The sequence below is a fragment of the Notothenia rossii genome, assembly GCF_949606895.1.
Source record: "Notothenia rossii genome assembly, chromosome: 11".
NCBI classification, from domain to species: Eukaryota; Metazoa; Chordata; class Actinopteri; order Perciformes; family Nototheniidae; genus Notothenia; species Notothenia rossii.
The window spans coordinates 31157606-31177769 of NC_136910.1; the positions used below are offsets into that span (position 1 = coordinate 31157606).

The 20164-nt window shown below is 40.0% G+C and overlaps 2 protein-coding genes across 2 annotated transcripts in view; one reads left to right on the top strand and one right to left on the bottom strand.

Moving 5' to 3' along the window:
* LOC307025292 (uncharacterized protein) overlaps positions 1-9724 on the bottom strand; it is a gene marked incomplete at its 3' end in the record, with an annotated part of 71646 nt that extends 61922 nt beyond the window's left edge. The window contains exons 1-4 of the mRNA XM_079659929.1: positions 9408-9724; positions 7968-8046; positions 7390-7482; positions 6526-6958 (exon numbers count right to left, since the gene is read on the bottom strand). Of these exons, the coding sequence (XP_079516055.1) occupies positions 6526-6958; positions 7390-7481 (525 nt within the window). The 5' untranslated portion in view covers position 7482; positions 7968-8046; positions 9408-9724. The remainder of the gene's footprint in view (positions 1-6525; positions 6959-7389; positions 7483-7967; positions 8047-9407) is intronic.
* Positions 9725-11397: 1673 nt separating this feature from the next.
* On the top strand, positions 11398-19007 carry LOC307025293 (uncharacterized protein; the record flags this gene model as incomplete). The annotated part of the gene is made up of 5 exons (XM_079659930.1): positions 11398-11688; positions 12538-12630; positions 12732-12788; positions 14409-14986; positions 18894-19007. The coding sequence occupies exons 1-5, from the start codon at positions 11613-11615 to the stop codon at positions 19005-19007; spliced, it is 918 nt and encodes a 305-aa protein (XP_079516056.1). The 5' UTR covers positions 11398-11612.
* Between the last annotated feature and the right edge of the window lie 1157 nt (positions 19008-20164).

A 20164-nucleotide genomic window follows, 5' to 3' on the forward strand; every position in this document is an offset into this window, starting at 1 on the left:
TCAGCACTCACTCGATCGGTTCGCAACCGAGTGTGAAGCGGCTGGGATGAGGATCAGCACCTCCAAATCTGATGCCATGGTTCTCAGCAGGAAACTGATGGACTGTCCACTCCAAGTAGGGAATGAGTCCTTACCCCAAGTGAAGGCGTTCAAGTATCTCGGGGTCTTGTTCTCGAGTGAGGGAACAATGGAGCGTGAGATGGGTCGGAGAATCGGAGCAGCGGGAGCGGTACTGCAGTCACTTTACCGCACCGTTGTGACGAAAAGGGAGCTGAGCCAGAAGGCAAAGCTCTCTGTCTGCCGCGCCATTTTCATTCCTACCCTCACCTATGGTCATGAAGGACGGGTCATGACCGAAAGAACGAGATCGCGGGTACAAGCGGCCGAGATGGGTTTTCTCCGCAGGGTGGCTGGTGTCTCCCTTAGGGATAAGTTGAGAAGTTCGGTCATCCGGGAGGAACTCGGAGTTGAACCGCTCCTCCTTCGCGTCGAAAGGAGCCAGTTGAGGTGGTTCGGGCACCTAGTTAGGATTCCACCTGGGCGCCTCTTTATGGAGGTGTTCCAGGCACGTCCAGCTGGGAAGAGACCAAGGGGTAGACCTAGGACCAGGTGGAGGGATTATATCTCTTCGCTGGCCTGGGAGCGCCTTGGGATCCCCCAGTCAGAGCTGGTTGATGTGGCCAGGGAAAAGAAAGTTTGGGGCTCTCTGCTGGAACTGCTACCTCCGCGACCCGACCACGGATAAGTGGGAGAAGATGGATGGATGGTGATTTTAAAGGTCCCATTTCATGGCCATTTCCACTGATCATAATTCCATTGTTGAGGTCTACTAGAATAGATTTATATTGTGCAATTTTCCAAAATCAATTTGGTTTCTCCTACAGCATCTCTGTAAACTACGTGTATTCACTGAATTTCACTCTCTGCCTTTAACGGCTCGTTGTAGCTCCAATAGCTCCAGCCCCCACCCTCCCTGTGAGCACAGTGTGCTCTGATTGGTGGGACGTTGTGAATCGCGCTGAGCTCCGTGGAGGTGTGGTTTCCTTGTTAAGCGATACACTGCGAAACACAGCCAAACTCACCCTGAGCACACACAAAGTCACAACTGAAGTAAAAACAATAAGTGTGGCTTGATATTGAGTAAGAAAAAGGTTGATAAACGCTGTGAGAATGGGTCTGCAGAGAGAATTTCCCAACTGTCTTTAATCAGCCTGCAGCCAGGGAGGAGAGATCAGCAGAGCTGCATGCACTGAGTGTGTGTGTGAGGAAGTCCGTGGATTGGTCAATTTGGACCAATCAGCGGGGGCTTAACGTAACATCTTATATAAGAGTATAATACATATGTATAATATCAGTTAAAATAAGTGCTTCAACATATTTAACATTGCTGAAGGTATACACAAGTGTTTCATTCATTGCATAACTACACCGTTTGTGTATATATGTCAATAAACCTTAGAAAATCTTGAAATCTTGAAAGGGATGTGCAAAATAGTCATTATATACAGTCTTTAACACTAGAACCGCCAGAGGTCGCTGTATACCTAAAACCGCCAACGGGTAAAATGTACCCGCTATTGATTTGCAAGGTAGAATGTTCTTTTATTTATCATACAGAACACTGAGTTTTGATCGCACAAGGATGAGATTTATACCAATAGAATCTGTGGACTCTCAGCTTTTCATATGTTATAGTTTGTGCAGATAGCATGAAGTATAACATATCGCTACAAGTGCTGATTTAAACGCTTGGTGTTAGACTTGTGTTTTGTTTAGGTACAAATCTCTCAATCTCTCTCTATCTATCTATAACTATCTATCGATCGATCTGTAATGTTCTGTTCTATGGACATATAATTGTCTACATACACAGACGACGCGGACTACTTCTCTCATTCCGAGTGTCCATCTTTATTCAACTGGCACGTATCCTGCACACATGCATTACGTCCTCAACGTGAGCTCCGTCATCCAAGATCTTGTATTCTCCAAGATGTTACACTATCTATAACTATCTATCTGTCTATCTCTCTCTCTATCCATCTATCAATATATCTATCTATCTATCTATTTCTCTCTATCTATCTCTCTATCTATAAGGAACCGCAGTAGAGAAAAAGGCGTTGCTATAGCAACACGTCATGTTTACGCTGCATTTTCTATGAGGTAAATATTACCCGCTGGCGGATATGGGTATAAATGGCAATTTTTTTGGCAATTTTTTTCAATCTGACTTCCTATTGACAATTTTTAACACCAGATGGTGCTATATAACACACTTTCAGGAAAAGTCGCGGACTGGGAGACTTTAATATGTTATGGAAAAAAAAGGTTACATCCAATCAAAAAACAACTGCGGGTAAAATTTACCCGTTGGCGGTTCTAGTGTTAATTAACTATTAGTAGAGAATAACGAGTAATGAATATACTTTATAGGGATCCTATTCATATCTAATAATAAACATAATGAAATTCAATAACATGCTTTAACCACTAGGTGTCCCTTTATATCAGGAGTGCACGTTTATGGTGTAAATACAGGCTATCTACCAATTGTTTCAAATATAAAAGTCAGCCGAATTAGTGTATATACTGTGAGGAGATTTATTGTGTGAAAATAAATGTAAGATGTTGTTTAATTGCTGATATATTTATGATGCATGTCATGTTTTCAGTGTTGGCGGCAGTTCCTCATGTTTGTCTAGAAGTCTTCTCATCAAGGCTCTATAAATAGAGAATTACAGTAGATATGTAACATTTAATGCAGCCGAACCGTGTATTACAATGAGAAAGAGAAAAGCAAGCACACTCGGAATAAAGTGTTTTCGGTCTGTTTCCGGTATTTGTTTATGACCATGTGATGTGAGATGTGAGACTGGAATTGCACAGGGGAAAATAACGTATCTATTTTAGATGTGGATTTTGTTAAACTAATACGTTTGCGCTGTCCACCAACACTATACATTGACGGGGAAGGGGGTAGCAATAAAGATAACACCATTAAACAGTTACACAACATAACAGAAATAATATCGAAAGCAGCGTCCCTAGCAACCACCTTGGTAACAATGAAAACGTTGTATAGACACAATTTCCTGAAGTAATCTTCGTAATAACTAGCAAACTAAAGATCATGTACATCCACTGCACACATAATCTGAAATAACAACTCATATTTCTCGCATCAAATGACATCAAATCGCATTTTAATGGCCAAACTAACTTTAAAATAGGCATTTTACACCGAGAATAAAACGAAGTTCGGCCATTTTTCTTTTTCTGCAGGTCGAAATGTGAAGATCACGTGACATAGACGCCAGCCATTGGAATGAATGGTGAAAAAAAATGTAGGGATCTTACAATTTCAGAGGCAATTTTGTAGAAATACTACGTCCAACGTTGTGGACCAACGTAGTTATTACACGTTTTTTTGTGAGACTGGGTTGGTATTTCTGGCAATAAATATGTACTCTTACATCAAAACTGTCTCTCCTGATTGAAATGGAGTAATTTAAGTTGTCTGATGCACTTTATAGTTTGACTTTTTTTTTTATTCTGATGTTTTTATTCAAAATCATAATGCATACAAGCCTGTTTATTTTTGTTTGCACTGGTGTGTGCACTTGTGATGTTGATGGTTAAATTAGTTAATGGTTTACATGTACTGAGTTCTGAACATGTCATCTAAATGTAGGAATGTCTTGGGCTTCCCTTGGGCTTGGGTTCCCTGATTTTTGTCATGCTTTTACAACATACAATATAAGCACTCCTATGTTGTTGTAGTACATTACTTTATCTGTAGCTATTAACATGATTTCTCATATTTCAAGGCATATTTTTCTTGAGCCCTTATTTTGGATCACTTCATAAACTGCCCACATTCAAAAACTATTTAATAGCCTGGCTATATACTATGACCATTATTTTCTTATTTATAATATGGTTCAAATGGAGTAATTTGAGTTGTCTGATGCACTTGATACAATTTGACTTTTTAAAATACGAATGTGTTTATTCAAAACCATTTCAACACATTATTCTTTTACCTCTTTTTCTCTATATTTTCAACACACTATACTATGACCGTTTGGACACTATGCTATTTACTATTTACCTTTTTTACTTTCAATATATTATTTGACTATGTTTTTTTTAAAGATATTTTTGACATACTGTTAAACACATGTTGTAGTTATATGACTTTTATTTTAGTTTGTTTTGTTTTTTCATAGTATTTTCGAACATAACATACAATGACTTTTTTCTTTTTTTTCTTAAAGAATATTTTTGGGTCAGATTAGACTTTAAAGGATAATGACAGTGTTAAAGGGGGAGATAGAGGGGATGACACGTGTAAAGGTAGCTGGCTGGATTTTAACCTGCGTCCATTGTAGCAGCAAATGTTTCAACATACTTAACCTTACATTTTTCATGAGTTATTTTAAATATATATATTTTTTTTTTCTTGTTTTCTTGTTGAGGTTTTTTTTATTTTTCGGCGTACGAGATTGTATTTTTTCCACATCTTATTTTACCACACTTTTTTTTCACATTTTCAACATACTTTTACTTTGTCTTTTTTCATATATAAATATATATATCTTCTTCTTTTTTGGACATAATATATAATGACTAATTTAATTTAAAAAAATGTATGCCATAACATGACTTTTTTTTTGTATCCTATTTTTCTATACAATAATTCATTTCAACATAGTATATTAAAACATTTTTAAAACACATTATGTACATACTAAACATTAATCACTTTCTTTCATTATTTTTCAACATACATGAAGGTGGCACACCTTAACCAAGCCAACCAACAATAGATTGTGGCAAAGCCAGGGTGACAGCTAGGGATGTGACGAGCCGAGGCTTCGGAACACGGTTTGAGTTATCCAGGAAGTTTTTGGTAAAGGCTCGAGGCTTGTATCATTTTAGGCTAGTGACTGCTTCAGATAGTGGTTCAGATGGGTTCAGAGGTGTTAAACCACTGACACTTCACAGTTTTATTACACTGATACTGTATGGCCCCTCCTGTTACCGGACAGAAAAAAGTCATTGTATTTTATGTTCGAAAATACTATGAAAAAACAAAATAAACAACAAATCTTATAACTATAAAATGTGTCGTAAATATCTTTAAAAAATACATAGTCAAATAATATATCGAAAATAAAAAAAGGTAAATAGTAAATAGCATAGTGTCCAAACGGCCACAGTGTGTTGTGTGTTGAAAATATAGAGAAAAAGAGGTATAAAAATAGAATATTATGAAAATATCACGAAGGAGGTCAAAATATGAAAAAGGTTATTGTATACACCAGTATGTTGAACAAATCATAGTCATAGTATTTCATATATAATTTAAAAAGAGTCACAGTGTAGAATGTCCGAACATTTATTTAAAAAGTACTAGTATAGTATGTCAAAAGTATCTTGAAAAAAGTCCAAGTATTTGATCGTCTGCAATGTCAGTATAGGATCTCTAAAAATATTAAAAAAAGTCATAGTATAGTTTGTCTAAAAGATCTTGAAAAAGTCATGACATTGTGTGTTGAAATGGTTTTGAATAAACACATCAGTATTTAAAGTCAAATTGTATCAAGTGTCAGTAAATAAATGTTAAATCACAAACTTGCCTTTTACAGTCACAGACTTTAAGAAAATAAATGTGTTACAAAGTGATTAACATTCTACCAGTTGTAAAGTTTTACAAACTGTATCTAAAAGTATCTTGATAGCAGAAAAATGAAAAATCAGTAAAGTCATCAGAGACTACATTGTTTAACTGGACTGTCTTACTTTAATCAAAAACTGCCAATAACCTCAAAACATTCTATTGTAGTATTTTATCTGTTTTATGTCTATGTATATATATATATATATATATATATTTTGAAATAGTTCGAAAGGTGATTAATCATGATTAATTAATTTTTAAGCTGTGATTAATCTGATTAAAATGTTTAATCGTTTGACAGCCCTAATATACACAAACTGCCTTTAAAGAAACCCAATTCCTTACAAAGTACTTCATATTCTACCAGTTGTAAAGTGTTGCACACTTCAAAGTGTATCTAAAAGTATCTTAGTAACACAAACAAAAGCAAAAAAGCATTAATATTAACAAAACTGGATTGTCTTACTAAAATCACAAAAGTGACTTTAAGAGTCACAGTCTTATTTAGACAAAGTATTTCATTTTTCTAGTTTTAACTTTTTGCATACATAAAAGTGTATCTTAAGTACCTTGGTGAGAGAAAAAAGCAAAATCTGTTTTATTTGTTCCATGTCCTCTATATATATATATATATATATATATATATATATATATATATATAAAAAGCACTGTTGGAGGAGCCTGTGACCTGTGTTTTTCATGGCCATATCTACACTGTAGCTAATGTGCAGATGACAATAAAAGAACAGCTTGTCGGACATTCAAACTTTGTCCAAAATATGACCAACACTGACCGTTGTCCAGGCGTTGTGTGTGTATTGATGTGAAGCTCCCATCACCTGCTTCCAGGAGAGCCTCCATTCATCGTCCTCAGGAGCAGCAGCATGTTCTGGCTCTGACTCCAAGATCTTCGCTTTGAACTCTCTGCTGTTAGTCAGCTCTATGGTGGTGAATCCCGGGGTTTTGGTTTTCCTCTCTTTGGCCTTCAGGAACAGATACTTTGGAGGCTTCAGGCTCATCCAGGAGTCTTTCCAGCACAGCCCGAACACATCCACCTCAACTTTACGCTTCCGCCTGAGAGGTTTGGGTGAAGCCGTTTTCCTGGGGGGAGGCGGGGGGGGAGCAGGCTCGTGTTTGGGTTTGGGAGGAGGTGCGACCACTTTGAATTTGATTTTCGGTTTCTTTTTTTCCTCTTCATCTGCCCCACTGGTGAACGTCTTGAAGTCTCCAGTGGCAACAAGTGACCAGTGATAATTCCACTTTGATGAAACTCTGCATTTAAAAACGAAGACAGAAAACATTAGAATCAACTCACATATTATCCTAATAATATATCAATATGTACACTGAGAAACGTAGCAATGGTAAATAAAGAGAAATCCAGCAGCTGATTTATGTGTTTTATAAGGAGAAGTTTGTGGTTGATGAATAGGTCTTGCAAACACGTGACAAATGTTCTTTTATGGCATACAGCATCTCTTCTCTTTTTGAGATTAATGTATTTTAATGAATGGTCCTTGCTCAATAAAGGTATCCTGTATAAATACTTTTTTTTTTAGTTGTTTAATTTCAGTTCAGGAGTAATTACAGGACTAATTGGTTACATTTGTGTCGTGAATCAGAATAGACGTTATATGAGAAGTGGAAGTTGTCTCCAGAGTAAACATTTCTACAAAAACCACTAAAATATCACATATTCTCACACTTTGGAACTTTTCTCCTTCCATTCGGCCTCCTGTTTGATCTGGTCTGCCACACTCTGAGCCTTCTTCTCCCATTTGTCTCTGAGCGACATCCTGTTGTTTAAGAGACACACAAAGCAATAAACATCAACAACACCAAGAAATGTGTCAACCATGGCATTATGTTGCATGTGTACAGTTTAACATGTTTCTCTGCAGCTGTTAGTGGTGTTTCAGTGCTTGGGAACAGGCTCCAGACATCCGATACCTGATGGACTGAAGTACATTTTACTACAGCAACACGCAGACATGTCAGATATGTTAAGGTAATTCATCACAGCTACACCCAACAGAACAGAACCTATTTTAAAAAACACTGTTATGTTCTGTAAAATAAATAATACAAAAATATGTATAAAGGCAGACAAAGCATGTAGCATGCATCTGTTTGTTCCCTAAACATGAAAGGAAACAGGAAATTCCCTTTGTGCTAAATGTATAAATAACTATATGATACTGATATTGCTGCAGAACACAGGGGACCGGTAGAAAGAAGAGTATGGAGAATTCACAAGCTCTCGTATTCATATTTAGCCTACCTTTAATAGAAGACGGACAGATGAATGTATTAGTCCAGTTTTGGTCCAGTTCTCAGTGCAGTGTCCTGTTGAAGGCTGACTGTGACACAACACACCAGGCGTCACTCTAAAATTAAACACAGGCAGCAGCATGCTTCAGAAGCAACAATAAAACACGCTCTGTAGAGGTGGAGGCACTGCTTCTATCAGTAGCTTAATCATTAATTATGGTTTCAAATCTCTGTTGGTTCTTTTCTTCATGGAAATTAAGTAAAAACATCAATGTAACAAGAGGTGAACAATGCAAAATTGTTCATCGTTAATGAGCAGATATATATTGAAAAATATCATTATGGTCCTTTAACTAGTAAAGTCGATACAAGTCTTCTAATGAAATGATAGAGACCTCTCAAAATAGAGACCATGGCTCTCTGTCTGTCTGGAGGATGGACTCTGGGATTTAGCAGTGTCTGTGTTGAAGCTGACTCATCCAAATAACCATAACTCAATTAAGGAATGAGCTCATTCACATGTTGATGTTGAAGAAGACCCCCATTAAACTGCAGAGATTCAAATGACAGTGACCTCAACATCTGAGGGGTTTCTCACAACACATGTTGTGTGTTACAAAAACGTTCAAACACAATGAACTCTTGGAAAACTAAGAAGATAATTTTGCAAGATATTGGAATGTTCCTGGAATGTCCAGTATTCCAGCAGGTGTTTAGTTCTGCTCAGCAGAAAGACTGCTTGTTGCTACTTAAAAGCTGCCGATAAAAAGCTCAGCAAACTCAAGTTATGTCATTACCAATACATTTTACACATTTAAAGCATTTGTGCTGATTTTGTAGAGCAGCAGAATCAGGAAATGCTGGGCCATTATGGCGGTCATTCAGAGAAACTCAACACAATTCCTACACAGCTGAAAGTGACCGCTAAAATAAAACACATCTGATTTAGAAATGTGAGAAACTAATATCCACAGAGTTGGTTTAACAAAAATACTGAGAACTGAAAACAGAAGCCTTGTCCCTTGTGTCCTGCACACATATGATGCTGGTTTGAGGGGAAGACCTCACTCAGGATCACGTGACGCTGACTCCAGTGACATCGCTTGAGGACATTTATCAGATTTCATACAGCTCACTTTGTAAACACTAAAGGCTTTATTTGTACTTTATCACATATGTAGACATAGTCCACCAACACCTGTAACATACTTTTATTTATAAATAAATAAATGTATAACCCTTATCTTTGGCTCTCTTCCTCTGCACATTATAGCAGTCCCTAAGCCTGGTTAAGCCTAGCCAAAGCTTAGCCCACACGACCTTCTTCCAAACAAAAATAATCCTTTCAACAACTCCAACATTAATTTGAGATATTACAATTACAATAATAAATAAAACAATTTCCAGGATCAATAAATTCAGATGAATCAGTAAACTGATCCTGACTTACCTGTTGTATTTCTGTCCCACTCTCACACTCTGGTAACACCCCCTGTTGTGAGCAAAAACAGGTGAACTGCCTGTCTGTCTGTCTGTCTGTCTGTCTGTCTGTCTGTCTGTCTGTCTGTCTGTCTGTCTGTCTGTCTGTCTGTCTGCCTGTCTGTCTGTCTGTCTGTCTGCCTTCCTGCCTGTCTTTCAGCTTTACTATATTTGTCTGTTTGTCTTTACTCTGTTACTGCAGTTAACTTTTATCAGCTTAACCTCAGTCTGTCCCGTATATCTGCTGTTTGTGAGCAGACTTTCCTCCTTGCTATTTTTACATGACATGTTAAAAGACCCTGAGCAGCGTAGCTAAATTTAGTGTCAGGGTGAGGCAACCCCCGGGCAGAGCAGAAGGCAGCCCGGAAATTCAGAGAATTGTCATGAATTGGATGAAAACACGAGTGAAATCAATCTTTATTCAACAGGTGCCACAACATCAACAAAGAGAAACCAGTGCAGTGTGCTGACCGCAATCATTCTGAATGCTGAAACACAGTATTGACATACATAACTTTGACAAGGATCCAAAGAGGAGCTCCGCCTCCAGACAACACCCCCTGGCAACCAGTAAATCAGTGTAAAGAGTTTGCAGCATGAGATAGAATTACGTGTGTCCAAGCAATAAAATGTTTTTATAGTCTAATATCCTAAATATGCCATCAAATTAAGTAAGTAGTGCTTTGCAACTGTATAGTTTGTGGCTTTTTTTGCAGAAAAATGCCTGAATGTATTAGACAGATATTTCTGAGTATGAGACGTGAGTTTACTGGACCTTCTCATTCTCTTAAAAATGCATTGCTTCTCTTCAGACCGTCCAATGGCTGATTGCGAGGCAGATGTTTATAATAATTAAGCGTTGGACACAGTTATTTAAAATGATTGCAAGGACGGTAAGGTAAAATACAGAGTAAAAACCTCACAAACAACTTCTTACAGCCAAGGAAAAAACGCCTAAAATGACGTTCTCTAAATCAACCAAGAAAAGCCACTCAACCATACGGCCTAATGCATAGAGTTGGTTTTCTTTGAAAGCTACGTAGCTAATGATTAGTTGTAGAAAAGTGTATTTGTTTTGCAAAAAATAGCAGTAGAGTAGAGGTGCGTTATATGCATTATAAAGCTCTTAAAGTGATACCAATAATTGTACAGTAAACTAATGAGAGAATTATCCCAGACCTTTGATCACAACTCATTGGTCCAAAGAATTTTGTCAGAAGTTATTTTAAAAACCTTATAAGAAATACTTTTTGTTTTAACTCGTAGAGAGTGAATGAACTGATTCCCAATGTGCGAACATAGAAACACAGTTAGTTCATCGGCTTCAATAAGCACACAGGCCAAGGCAGAGTTAAGAGGCTTTCAACTGGCAGTCGCGACAATCCTGGGAGGAGGGAAGGAAGTGGAGCAAGGAATGGTTGGAGGGCTCAGGTTGCTTGAGTGGAGGTGAATCTTCAAATCCTACGGAGCTTGACACTATGATAAATGGACCACTGAACCATGGGGCAAGTTGATGGGATTCAGTATAGAGCGTAATATTATTTGAATAGAGCCAAACAGCCTGACCTGGGGTGTAGTGGGGAGTGTCTATGGCGGTTGGCAGAGCCGTGGGAAGTAGGGGTGCTGAGGGTGCTGCAGCACCCCCTGATAGAGGATAGGGGATCTGCACCACCACAAGATTAAATACAAATATAATACAACAAAAACAGTTTTTTGGCATAGTCGTAGGTGGTCGCCTAACCCCCAGTTTCCACCGGGTCCGTCTGCGCCGCGCTGCGCCGCGTTACGGCTGCGCCGCGGCGGTCGTAATTATCGCGGCCACTCTAGTCAATGGGTGCTATTCCACCACACGCGCCGGCGGCCCAGTAGTCGAGTTGAGGGGGGATGGGGGGGGATGGCATCTCCCTTAGGTATTAAAATGGTCAAAACCATCCCCCTTATGAAACGGCCATCCCCCCTTCCCATCCCCTGTTATTTGATCAATTAATGTGGAAATATTGCCAATGTTTAATTTTCAACATTTCTACATTTTATATGTGCAAGTCACGTGCCCCTCGTCCACATTATTTTAGCCGCTAAAATACTGTTGACGAGGGGCTCGTGCACATATCACGATCACGAAATTGATGTCAAGTCAGTCAGCGTCAACGATAGCAGCGCAGCCTGTGCAAGCATCATGGCCAGTAAGCGACAAGGACAGCTTGACCTGAGGGACTACTTCGGCTTTAAGAGGACAAAAAGTACCACTGAAGGTAAGTCAAGAATACTTTTGATATGTCACCAAATGTGTAATCTCTGGACAGAGGCGATAACAACAGAGTTATAGTTTGGGAGCTTACGTTTTTTTTCTTGTTAACTAGCCTAACGCCAGGCAGCTAGTACTAGCTGCTATAGTAACCAACGTCAGGTTAGACCTTTCTTATATTCACAAAGTTAATGTCAGATTTGATTTCTTTTTCACATGGAATATCTCGCAGGGTTTCCCACAGCTCTTTACTGCTTAGGCGACCGCATAAGCAACACACTTAACTAGCCTAGACATGTTCAGTCGGGGAAAAAAATTAAATGTAATTTAGGATGAGGCAGAGCAAGCTAGTGTACAAGCAGAGACGACAGGGGCAGAAGAACACAGAGAAGAACAGGTGTCGTTGACGGTTCCTGAAACAGCCGGTGAAGTTCAGTTAAGGATGGTAGATAGTCCAAGTTTGGGATTCTTCAGTATGAAAACTGGTTCCGAAAGAACCCATTTGAATTAAGGTTCCTGGAGGATCTTTAGGCTGATTTTATGTATCAATTCGATGATCATGTATCCACTAGTGATTTAAGCACTTTGTTTGATAAGCTTTCCATTCATTTTAGTGAGATCATATAATATAAATTAAGTATGAAAATTGCACCTTTAGTCACTGTGAGAGACCAAAATGTATTACTTAAAAAGCTTTAAATGTGATGCATGCCTCCGAATCGTGTGATAGCGGCTTCTGGTGGTTGAATGTCATCGCTCTTATTTTATATGAAAAAAAAACACAACTTGACAGTAGGCCTACTTCACTGTCTGCTCATTCTAACAAAACCATAATGCCGTTGTTTTCTTCATATAGAGGATAATCATGGCGAGGAAGCAGGAAGGAGAGCAGAGGAGACTAGAGCAGAGGAGACTAGAGCAGAGGAGACTAGAGCTGGAGAAGGAACAGGTTTGATATTTCTAAATAGACACTTTTCTTTTTCGAAGAGGGGGAAATGTAGCTAATCCTACCAAGGGGGGGTTTTAACAGATTTTATGTTTTTGTGGTAGAAAAAAGAAGAGAGGAGGAGGCAGAAGCAGAGGAGCCTAGAGCTGCAGAAGGAACAGGTTTGATATTTCTAAATAGACACTTTTCTTTTTCGAAGAGGGGAAATGTATCTTACCAAGTGGGGTTTTAACATAGATTTTATGTTTTTGTGGTAGAATAAAGAAGAGAGGAGGAGGCAGAAGCAGAGGAGCCTAGAGCTGGAGAAGGAACAGGTTTGATAATTCTAAATAGACACTTTTCTTTTTCGAAGAGGGGAAATGTATCTTACCAAGTGGGGTTTTAACATAGATTTTATGTTTTTGTGGTAGAAAAAAGAAGAGAGGAGGAGGCAGAAGCAGGGCGAGATAGTGTCGATGATTCTGACCAAAATAACCAGGGAGATAATGAGCAAGATATCCCTGAATGCTGGACATCTACCAAGTTCAGGGAGAAAAAAAAGTATTATCCATGGCTAATATGTCAAAGCAAAAAACTTGGCTGCCTAACCTGCCAGAAAATGAAAGTGGTTGGGCCAAGTACAGGTGGGAGCAGCCAGTTGCATATTGCTGAGGAGTGGTCCAACGTTAAGGTTACAGCCTATGGTACAAACCGAGCAGCACAGCTGCAGTCTCTTCGTAAGAAAATACACAAGCATAAAATGTCAGAGTATCACCAAGCAGCTGAGAAAACCATGGAAAAAGCAAAAGAAAAGACATTGGAAACATTGACTTCTGAAATGCAAAGGGATCACTTCTTAACTACTGATAGGGTATTTCGTACAGTTTACAAGATTGTGAAATCTGGAAGGCCTTTCACAGATCTACCGTCCGATATTGATCTGCAAGTCTTGAATGGACTAGACATGGGAAGAACTTTACATTCAGACTATTCCTGTGCAACAATCAGCCAACACATAGCAAATGAAATGCAAAAGAGAGTAGTTGGAAAGGTCCTTCAAAGTGGAACAAAACTTTCTGTTATGATAGATGAAGCTACAACTGACAGTAAAAAATCAGTATTGATCATTTATATTAGAGCGAGCTTAGGGATGAGTGAAGAGCCCCTAACATTCTTCTTGGATCTAGTTGAGCTTTCTGCTACCAATGCAGGTGAAATCTATCAAGCTCTAATGAAAAATCTGTCACATCATGGCTTCTCTGAAGCTATTCTGAGTGAACGCTTTGTTTGCTTTGCATCAGATGGAGCTTCTGTAATGCTTGGAAGTAAAGCAGGTGTTGCAACCAAAATCGTAGAAAAGTTTCCAAACGTAATGGTGTGGCACTGCATGAACCACCGTCTTGAGCTGAGTGTTGGAGATGCTGTTGAAGAAACTGTAGGGATGAATGACTTCCAGTTTTTCTTTGACAAAGTGTACAGTCTCTATCATGCATCGGCCACAAACCGCCGTGAGCTCACTGAATGTTGTGAGGAACTTGCTTTACAGTGTCTGAACATAGGGAGAATTCTCAGCACTAGATGGGTGGCATCCAGTTACAGGACCATTAAAGCTGTATGGCAGCAGTACCCTGCAATCCACAAGCACTTTTCCAATGCCTCAGTTGATCCTAAAAGAAGTTCAACAGAGAAATGCATGTTCAGTGGTTTAATAGATCGCCTTTCTAATGTCACCTTTGTGCACAATCTTGGAATCATGTATGATGCTTTAGAAGAGTTGTCTGAATTCTCTCTCTCTCTTCAAGACAGAAACATGACGCTCCCCAAGGCTGTAGCAATACTCAGTCGGCAGGTCCGTGTGTTGAAGTCCATGGCAGAGCAGCCTGGACCAGCGGCAGAAGTGGCTCAGACTGCAATCGGTTTGAAGCTATTCAAAGGGGTGCCACTAACAAATAATTTAAGACACAGCAGAGAAATAAACCACCAACATTTTTTTCATGCTTTGGCTGCTAAAATTGAGACAAGAATGGGATCACTGCCTGGAAAACAGAGAAGCAAAGAAGAGTACCAGAGCTTTCTTGACAATGTCAAAGTGCTGCAGCCATCAAACTGGCCAGATGTGTGTGGTGTTCGTTATGCCGAAAACGAAATACAGGAACTCTGCTCCTTTTTCAAGCTTGATGATGGCAGACAAATTCAGAGAGGAATGAGGGAATATGTTGATATGGTGAAACTCAAAACTGTTGATGAAATGACACCACAAGCACCAGAAGAGCTAAAACCCCTCCTTCAAGCAGTGAACAGACTGGTCATCTCCACAGCTGAGTGTGAGCGTGGGTTCAGTCAGATGAACATTTTAACCACAACTAGAAGCACGCTAGAGGTAAAAAGTATGTCAGCCTTGCTTTTCATCAAGTGTGTTGGCCCTCCACTACAAATGTTCAAACCAGAAGTTTATGTCAAGTCTTGGCTTCAAAGTCATAGCTTGGCTAATGATCTGAGAGCAAGAGCCCGGAAAGTTGTCATTAAAAAACATGATTATGAAACTCTTTGGAAGATCCTATGAGATACTACAGTATAGGGGAGAATTGGGTTGGTAGCCATTGAATAAAACTGTTTATTTGTATTTGTATATCATATTATATGTATTATTTTCAGATTTTGTAAATAGTATATTTGTTTAATCCATGTTCTTGCACTTGAATTAAAATGGACTTGACTAGAGAGGATTCATGTTCAATGTTTTGTGAGGTTTTGTTTCAACATTTAATGGATGAATTCCCAGTAGATTTATAGGTATTGTGAGTGTAAAGTTGAAGTTGAAGTTGCACTTGCACCCAGTGGGAAAATGTGTCCTCTGCATTTACCCTAACTATGTAGGAGCAGTGGTAGCCATGGGACCAACTCTAATTCTGAGGTGCCTTGGTCAAGATCAATGACAGGAGTATCTGACACGTAATATATCCATAGCATGCAAGTTGTTTTACAGTAATAGAATATAATAATTATCTTTGTGCTTAAACACTAATCAAAAGGATACAACGTTGGTCTCCCACCAAATGCGCTGTCATCAGATCAAATTAAGGGCCCTTAAGGCAGTCAGCACCAAACATATATCCAGTCTACTCAACTACCCTGAATTGCAGGTTAGTTTTTGTTTTTAATCTCCGGGGGGGGGGGGGGGCATGCAGATCCACCATCCCCCCTGGCTTTTTTGTACAACTTGACCACTGCGCGCCGCGTCTCTAAAATTAGGATGAATCCTACTTTTGCCGCGGCGCAGCCGTAACGTAAGGTCAGGCAGGCAGCCCCCCCTCACAGGAAGTGGAAAGGTGAGCATCCGGGCCAGGCCCATCCCCCACATATACTGATTTAGCAGACCCCCCTCCTTCATCACAACACCTCTACTACGATACGCACAATGGACGATGAGGTTTTCATCATGGAAGTGGAAAAACACACTATTTTATATGATGTATAAACTGGTTACCCCCAGTTTCCACTGGGTCCGTCTGCGCCGCACTACGCCGTGTCACGGCTGCGCCGCGGTTTTGGTCTAGCTCCATAACCCACCGGACGCGTCCCAGAAGCGTTTCAGAAGTGTAGCGTTGTGCGAGCAGGCTCGCAGTTTTGTTATTGATTCGGGTTTAATTCGGGTATTAATAAACTTTAAAACATTAATATGTAGTTGTTACCTTCCACTCCACAAACTGCAGCGACTAAAAACCAGGCCTTGTCCTTTCTGATGTTGTCCTTGTAGTAAGCATTGGTTACATCAGCAGCCGTAACACGGCACAGCGCGGCACAGCGCGGCGCAGCGCGGCGCAGACGGACCCGGTGGAAACTGGGGGTTAGGCGCCAGATCTGGGGGGGTGCTGCGCTGGTAGCTCTGTGAGGCAAACCTTTTTTTTGGACCGTTGGTACTCATCCTAATTTTCGGCCTTAATGTAACAACATTCATAATTAAGTCAAACCTTTTCAACTCGGTTACATTTTCCATTTGCCCTGTACGATGGGCGCTGTAAGTGATGAAAGTGGGGGATGGTGGCTCATCAGGCACCCGCAGCTCACAGCCAAAGAGAGAGAGAGAGAGAGAGAGAGAGAGAGAGAGAGAGAGAGAGAGAGAGAGAGAGAGAGAGAGAGAGAGAGATTGTTTTTAAATCAATGTGTTGTTAAGTAAAAGTAAAAATATACACCCTTTTCACCTTTCAGTGTTGTGTTTCTTGCTCCTTTTACTTATGTTTTGTGAAGTCACACTGTTTCCAGAAATCGCTTATTAACTTGGCAAGAACAATATTCATATTAATGTCATTTGGAATGTATAAGTGATGAAAAAAAGAGATATCCTAAATTGAAGTAGTTGCATTTCTGGGTGCTCATGTGTATTTATGACACAGAGCCAAGGCTGAAGTCTACTGGTGCTGTTAAACAACTATGTCTTCACAACCAACAGAGAGGGTAAATAAAGCCACATGGCTCAATGCTGCATGACTCAGCACAATAAACAACGAACACTTTAATGCATCAATAATTATAAAACATATACTATTCTGAAATGGACCAATCTGCACAATGACTACTTTTGCTACTTTAACTATTTTTTGATGATAATACTTTTCTACTTTTACTTGAGTACATTTTTTAATGCAGGACTTTAAATTACTATTAACAGAGTATTCCTACTTTCTGGTACTTCTACTTTTACTCAAGTACAAGATCTGAGTTCCCACCTCTGTATATATATATATATATATATATATATATATATATATATATATATATATATATAGCCATTTCTCTTATTTGAATGAAACCTCTTTTTTTTATATATCAAACCAAAAGAACATGGCCAACACAACATGGCCTACACAATTACATGTGTGGCCCTCTTCTCTATTCATCCTTTAGCCAGTTGCTGATGCAAACCAACTTGTCCACATTTTCTAAGAGTAAAGCTGACCGCTTCTTTTGCACAATGTGACCTGCAACTGAGAAGAGTCTTTCACATGGAACTGTGGATGCAGGAGTGGCTAGATATTTGCGAGCCAGTGGGGCCAGCTTGGGGCTCCTGCATGAGATGACCACCACCGCAAGGGACAGTCCTGCATACTAGTGGTGGGCTCTGCTCTGTGCCTGTGTATGGCTCTCTCAGGCTGTACCTCTTCCTCCGATTCTGAATCTGAGCCCATCTGTAGAAGAATGTTCATTTTCTTCTTGAGTGGCCCATCTTCAGTGTGTGGAGATCTTCTGGGTGGTGAACAGGGCTGGACTGGCCATCTGGCATACCGGGCATTTTCCCGGTGGGCCGACGTGCCTTTTGGGCCGACACGTCATTTTTTTTCTTTCTTCTGAAGTCCCGGCCCATAAGACGGGTAGATTGGCCCTCTGTTTAAATATTTTTAGTAATTGACACTGGGCCGGCCCAATCAAATCTTTAATCACCTCCCCCTTTGGGCCGCTCGGTGTGCATCATTAAATCACGCCCCCAGGAGGTGAGCCAGCCGTTGAAGCCAAACTGCCTTTTTATTCGAGAAAATAAAAGTTTGAGTTAGAAATGGAGAAAGCGAAAGCGAAGGCGAAGGCGAAGGCGAAGACGAAGGCCAAGCGTTAAGGGGGATGCAGCCGCGTGTGTCAAAAATAGCCGACATGTTTAGTACAGGTGCAGGTCTATCTTCAGCACCCGTGGCCGATATTGGTGGTGAGGAAGATGATGAGAGGGAGAGAGATTAGCGTGAGTGGGGAGAGGGAGGAGAACTCGCGGTAAGCAGAAGCTAAGAAAATTAGGAAAAGATTATTATTAAGGTTATGATACTCTGTAGTTCTGGAACCCATTAATATCCCCTTGATGAAGCACTAATAAGACAAATATTATAAGAGAAACATTCGTTAGCCTACAAGCTAGTAAGCTGGCTTTTTTAAGGTTTTCCCTGGCAAGTTAAAATATAGCTTAATGGGACTCTGATACGTTGTCTCATTGAAAGAATGTCATTATTTTGGTAACCACCATTCATGAACAATTACTGTCAGCTGACAGCTTGTTTTGTTTAGTTTATTTAGTTATTTGGTTATAAGGGCAACAGTGGTCTTTTGGGACCTGAAAAATGTTTATAGTCAGCTTTTTGTGGTAGTTTTGATTGACAATATATAGAATGAATAATATAGAAATAGATAAAAAATTGAGGGACACATGTAGTTTTGACCAATAACTGTGTGGTATTGTTATGTCAATGCCTATTTGTATGGACCTCTATCAGGGAATCCATTAATTCTGTATCATTGTGTTGAGCCAGGTAGCATCCCCAGAGGAGGAGAGTGTCAGTGAGAGTGAGGAGAGCAAAGAGCAGGAGGACATAGATTACTTTGCCCGCCCCGAGCCATCTATGTTACAGATGTTTTTAGAATAGCACCCACAACAACATACCAGAAATCCAGTTGTGCAGAAGGTATTATTCACCTGTAAAGATGGCACCAGCAGAAAGTGGCTTACATATTGCAAGGGACATCATATGTTGTTTTGTTTTGTATGTCTGGCATTTGGGAAGAGGACTGACACTGGCACATTTATAACTGGAATGTCAGATTGGAGGCACGCACACCAGCGTACAGAGGAGCACGAAAAAAGCATTACACATTCAACCTGTGCTGAAGCTTTTTTCTTACGGTGCTCGAAAGCAGACATCGAAAGCATGTTTGCTGGCAGTCAGATGTCTACTCATAGGGAACAAGTCCGAAAGAGACGTCAGGTTTTGGAGCGTGTGGTGGATGTGGTGAAAGTGCTTGGGAAGAGGGGGCTAAGCTACAGGCAGGTGGAGAATGAGGCAGCATACAGTATATGCTAGCTGACAACACCGTGGACCACAGTAACTTTTTGGAGCTCATTCTTTTATTAGGAAAGTATGATGTCTGCTTAAAATAGCATCTGGATGATTGCGTAGAGCAGAGCAAGAAATTGCACCAATCCAGTGGAACAAAAGGTAAAGGGTCTCTCATCACCCTACTCTCCAAAACCACTGTTAACTCCATAATACAAACTGTTGGTAGTCTAATCAAAGAAAGTATTTCCAGTGATGTCCAGAAGGCCGGAATGTTTTCTGTTCAGCTGGACACAACACAAGACATAACTTCTCAGGATCAGTGTTCAGTAATCTTAAGATATGTCAATGAGACTGTGCAAGAGAGGCTTGCCATGCTTCCACTGGACAATACTTTGTGAACTTGCTCTCAGAGGTCTTAGAGCATCTGAAACTGGACAAGGGCATGTGTATAGGTAATGCAACAGATGGAGAATCCAATATGCAAGGCCGGTACAAAAGATTTTCTGCACTGATGACCTCCCAGTCACCCACTCATGTCCATGTGTGGTGCTATGCTCATGTTCTTAATCTTGTCCTGGCTGAAACTACCCAAACTGTCATCGAATGTGGAACACTTTTCAACCTAATCAATGACATACTGTCTGTAGCAGTGTTTATCAGGGAGTCATATCAGAGGATCAATCTGTGGGAGAAACAAGCCCAAGACAAGAGCCACAGTCGCCTCTCCCCAATTGGACAGACAAGAT